At 51.0% G+C, this 5,258-nt stretch overlaps 1 protein-coding gene across 1 annotated transcript; it reads right to left on the reverse strand.

The window, feature by feature from the left end:
• Positions 1-5,252, reverse strand: LOC118175422 (torsin-1A-like). Its single transcript, XM_035341671.1, has 5 exons — positions 5,018-5,252; positions 3,955-4,220; positions 1,719-1,894; positions 1,499-1,626; positions 1-893 (listed from the first exon to the last, which is right to left on the reverse strand). Exons 1-5 carry the CDS (start codon positions 5,250-5,252, stop codon positions 643-645), a joined length of 1,056 nt encoding a protein of 351 aa, XP_035197562.1. The 3' UTR covers positions 1-642.
• Positions 5,253-5,258: the final 6 nt, after the last annotated feature.

Here is a 5,258-nt window from a genome sequence, read left to right on the forward strand (position 1 = left end):
TACAGTCAAGGATTTTAACTTACTTCCTCCTCCTACTTAATATTAAGTCTTTCCACTGAACAGTATTCACACCAAAGAGTTTCATATTAGCTTTGGCTCAAACAAAGCCAATTTGTAGCCCTGTTTTGAGACAGACATCGTGACTGCACAGCATTGGAAAAAGAGTATACGTATTTTTAAGCTACGTGAGGAGAAAACACACACACTTTTAATGCTGTTACAGGAATTTACCCACACAAGCCCAGTGAAGGCTTCCACAAGCAGGGACTTTGATCACGATTCTCAACCTTGCCTAGAGACCATCCACACCAACCCAAAACCTAATTAAAATCAGGCCATAATCTTAGTCCCAGCATACGTGCCAAGAGCCTGCCGAATGGTTCTGGCGATCAATACATGATTCGAGAGGAGCCTTCGGCACGATCAGAGTCCCTGCGTTCACAGAGCAGCTCTTCCTTACTTTGGTGGCACAACGCGACGTACCTGGGCGCCGTGACTAGTGACAGAATAAAAATGCAGAGGCACTGCCACTTATTTACACACCAGTTTAAAACAATGGTCCCTTCTTTACAAAGTGCTTAAAAATGAAATGTCCTGGGTTCTTCATTTTTGTGATTAAGTTACATTTGCAGCAATAAAGCCTTAGAAGTCATAGTAATAATCCAGCTTGGCATCCACAGTTTTACATCCTTTATCCGAGTAAATTCTCTCCTCCCTGGGGAAGTAGGTCATCTCGTCCGCTATCCTGGTTAAAATGTCTTCATCCACGGCGTAGCCACGTGATTCGATCTCAACCCTGACACACATCTTCACGTGCTTGTATTCCAGAGGCAGGAAGGGAACAAAGTAGTCAATGAGATTTTTGTCAATCAAGGTGCTGTGCCAAAATCCACCTACAAAGGAAAGAGAAGGGCCTTGTTTCTACTCCACTCGTTACACACAACGATACCACAGCCCTCTGCTACGGACCAGTAAGAATTCATCTGTATTGTTAGGGCCCTCTAATGCACAGGTCAGTCCATTCTCATGGTGCTTTTTGCATCATCTTAGGCACACAGATGTGTGTGGCCTGTTGGATCTCTTTCAAACGAACATTTAAAGCCTTGCTCCCCAGACGCTGGTCTCATACCTTCACCTCTTCCACGGAGAGAACAGATTTGCTACTAAGAGCAGGACAAGCTGCTCTGGGAGAGCTGATTTTTTCCCCCAAAGCTTTCATCCAGCCTTAGATTTCTTTTGCTTTCCCCTTAGCATGTCAATATGCACAGCACAGACTCCCCCCCATGTATGTGAGCCAAGAGGCGACCAAGGTGCACGCAGAGCTCCTAACGCAGGAGCTGTCCCCCAGGCCCCCGGACTGCACTGTGGCTCCTCCGTAGCCAAACCCCAGAGGCCACACCAAGAAACCACAGCTGTCAAAGTACAGCTCGCACACTGCACGAGGCCATCGCTTTTGTGGGGCTTTCACCACCTGAAAACCAATCGCAGTTTCACTCACTGTTCTTGTTGTTGAAGACAGACACGGACAGCGCGTTCTGTATTTCTGTGAGCTCTATGTCTTCCCTCGTCCTCCCCTTCCTCCAGAAATCCAGCGCCAGCTCCGTTATCTTTTCAGCTCCAGCATTGCTAAGTAAGGAGAAAACCAAGGTTGTATCTGAAGGTAGTTTGAAAAGGCACCGAGTGCACCAGGACAGCAAGCCTGAGGCGTCACCTCCTACCTGAGGAATATGAAGATGGCTTTGCGGTAGGACACCCCATCCAGGAGCTCGTAGTAGTCCAGGAATGGCTTGATGGAGTCAATGAGTCCTGCGTGCATTTTATCCATTTCATCAAATATGAAGAGCGATCGGGGACAGATGCTCACATTTCCCCGAATCCATGATTGCAACTGGTCCTGAGTGGCATAAAGACAGAAGCAGCTGAAAGAATTTGTGATGAAAAGACAGGAAATAGGACTGGTGCCTACCGAGTTTTGTATTGTTTTCATTTGTGTCATTTCACTCGCTCTGGCTTCTTGGCTAAAGCATGGCTGAAAGCTGTAAATAAAACTAATTAAACCAAATGCCATGCTAGCTCTGAGAAATTTTGAAGACACCAAGAGACAGGACAACAAGAAGGAAATCTCCTCAAAAGATGTTCCTGAAAGCATCAAAAATGAAAGCCTGCTCATCTGGACAAAAGATGGGTACCACCAAGGAACAGCAACACAAAGCAAAACCCTGCCACGTAAGCTGATTGCTTTGGGCAGCACTTTGGTCTGAACATCCTTAGGTGTCAAAACCACAAACAGTGTTATATTTACTACATGAACAGCACCACTAAGGAATTCCGCCTGTAGTCACCAGCACAAGTAGGAACAGAATTCAGTTCTCAGCCCTTAATCATTTCAAAGTTAAATGGAGACAATTACAGGTCCTTCTTAAACCACGGTATTGCTCAGACAGGCTAATGCTGTGCTGTGAAGATTCTCTCACTTAACAGTTACATTTTTCTCTCATTTGTGGGTGACATTTAAGATCAGTAACAAAGTAAAAAAAAAAAATCTGCTGGCAAATGACTGAGAAATGACTGTCCTGACCATTTCCAGCGATTCATAATTTGAGATTTACTGCGTAACCAGGTGGAAAAGGAAGGTGTCATTGGATATATTGTGGATAAGGAGCAATAGTTCCTCACACTGGCACGGGCAGCAACTTTACCAAGCAGTGCGTTCATCTCAAAAGGAAAGCAGAAAAGGGTCCGTTTTATTTTAGAACAGCTCAGCTGCAACGAGAATAAAAGCAAGCTGTAAAAGGGGAAATATCTACTTCCACCATCTAGAAAGTAGGTTTGTAGACCTGTTCCCATTTTCAACATACACAAATAGTATATAAACATTCCGTACTAGAAAATACAGCCCTACTCATTCAAACTATGCTGTTAAAGTTAAAACAAAACCAAAAACAAAGCAGAAAACGTGCATCTGAAATACTGCCCCACGATATCCACCTACACTGATGCTTCCCAAACCCAGGGAATGATTCCAAGTTTACCTGTACCTTTCTGGCAACAGCTTATTCTGTTATTCTGTTTTACAGCTGGGAGATGGTAGCATAGCAAAACTAAACAGCCTGCTCAGTGCAAGCAGCAGGACGTTACACACGTGCCTCAGACAGCAAGTTTCAGCTTTCCGCAGTACCTAACGTGCTTGGAGGCCACCAGATGGTTCGTCGGTGTCACAAACTATTCCTGGTCTTTCGCAGGGCCCCTCAGCACATCACCTAACCACGGAAACCTGCTGATCCACTTTAAGTCACACACATCTCTAAGTAAAGCGTAGAACAATAAAAATTAACCATATCATTCTTCCCTAAAGAGAGGCTCAAAACGCATGCAAAAAAAAGTCTTTATTTTCACAGGAAAACCTGTCCTGATGCATGTTAGGATTTACCTAATGCCATGCAGAAGAATCCCAAACTGGCATGGGGTACATTTTACAGAGTAAAACAGCGCCTAGGATTTTAGTACTGGTGGTGCTACCAGAAAACATAGAAAGTCCAAATACGTAATAACGAGAATACAGTTTTAGACAGGTCAGACAGAAGCTTTATTAACCACGATCTTAGCAAAAAAGCATTTGGGCTGCAAAATCCTTCCAACGTTAACAGCGGCAGGTACCCAGCCCCGGGAGATGGGCTCCGTGGGCAGCTCGTTAACTGCCACAACCGACAGCGCGCGGTCGGTGCTGGCAGAGCCCGTGGGGTGGCACAGCCAGCAATGCCGTAGGTCAGAAGCAAGGGTTGCAAATACCCCCGTGCTGCCAGCTGGTAGGCACAAGGAATGTTCCTTTTCTTAGGAAAAACTCAGCCAGACCTCTCAAATCGTACCGGTTAATAATTTTAGCACCACCGGGCTGTAACGTTTACAGCTGAACGCAGCAACGGCTGCTGCCCCCTGCCGCGAGTTCCGCCTCACCTTGTAGGTGTTGATGTCCTGAGCGTGAGGGAAATGTAAAGTAGCCACGAACTGGTGGACGTATTTACTCTTCAGACCTTTTTTATAAATGCTTTCGGCGATTATCTTACTGACAAAGTTTTTGCCTGTTCCAGTCCACCCGTGCAAGGAGAGGGCGAGAGGCTTTTTGGCGTTTTCGTTGTTGAGGAAGCCCCTCACGGCCTTTACGATCACCTTGCTCACCAGGTGCTGCCCGAAGAGCTTTCTGTCCAGGTTCTCCTGCAGGGCTGGGGAGCACGACAACGCCGGTCAGAGGCGAGAAGGGAGGAACCGCCCTCAGCTCCCAGCCCTTCCCCAGCCTCACAGGAGCCACGGGATCAAAGGGCTGGCCAAGCTGGAATCAACCCACGGTCCCTTCCCTATCCTCCAGGCCCCAATTCCCCATTCCCCTTCCTTGTCCCCCTTCCCTATCCCCAAATTCCCCATGCTCCAGGACCCCCTTCCCCATCCCCTGGGGTCCCCTTTCCCTGTCCCCCCGGGACCCAATTCCCCATCCTCCAGAACGCCGGGGCCCCCTCCCCTAACCCCCTTCCTCATCCCCCAGGACCCCAATTCCCCGTCCTGCCGAACCCCCTTCCCCATCTCCTTGTCCCCAAATTCCTCAGCCCCCTTCCCCAGCTCCTGGGGCCCCCTTTCCCCGTCCCCCAGGGTCCAATTCCTCATCCCCCTCCCCTATCCGCCTTCCCCATCCCTTGAGACCCCCTGACCCGCAGACCCCCTGCCCCCTTACCCCCTCCCCATCCCCCAGGACCCAATTCCCCATCCTCTAGGGCCCAGAGCCCCCCTACCCTCTGCTTCCCTTCCTCGCCCCCCGTTCCCCGTCCCCTCGGGACCCCATCTCCTGGGTCCCTTTCCCCATCCCCCGGGGCTCAATTCCTCGCCCCCCTCCCCCGCCCCCGCCCCCCGGGACCCCCGGGACCCCCTCCCCGTCCCCCGGGACCTCTCCCCCCCCCTCATCCCGCAGCCTTCCGAGGAGCACGGCCCCACCTCAGCCTCCCCCCTCCCGTCCCCCCCCGCCCCGTACCGGCGGCGGCGCGCACGTCGTGCCGCTGCAGGCAGCACTCCCTGAAGTAGCAGTACAGCCGCGGGTACGAGATGATGCCGGTGAGCGCCGAGGCGGCGGCGCCGGCGATCGCCAGCCCCAGGCTGATGGGCTCCACGGCGCCCGCGGGCCCGGGCAGCAGCAGCGGCGGCAGCAGCAGCAGCAGCAGCAGCGCCAGCCCCGGGGCCGCCCGCGGGCCGCCCCGCCGCCCCGTCATGGCCCG

Source organism: Oxyura jamaicensis, chromosome 17 (genome assembly GCF_011077185.1).
Source record: "Oxyura jamaicensis isolate SHBP4307 breed ruddy duck chromosome 17, BPBGC_Ojam_1.0, whole genome shotgun sequence".
Lineage (NCBI taxonomy): Eukaryota > Metazoa > Chordata > Aves > Anseriformes > Anatidae > Oxyura > Oxyura jamaicensis.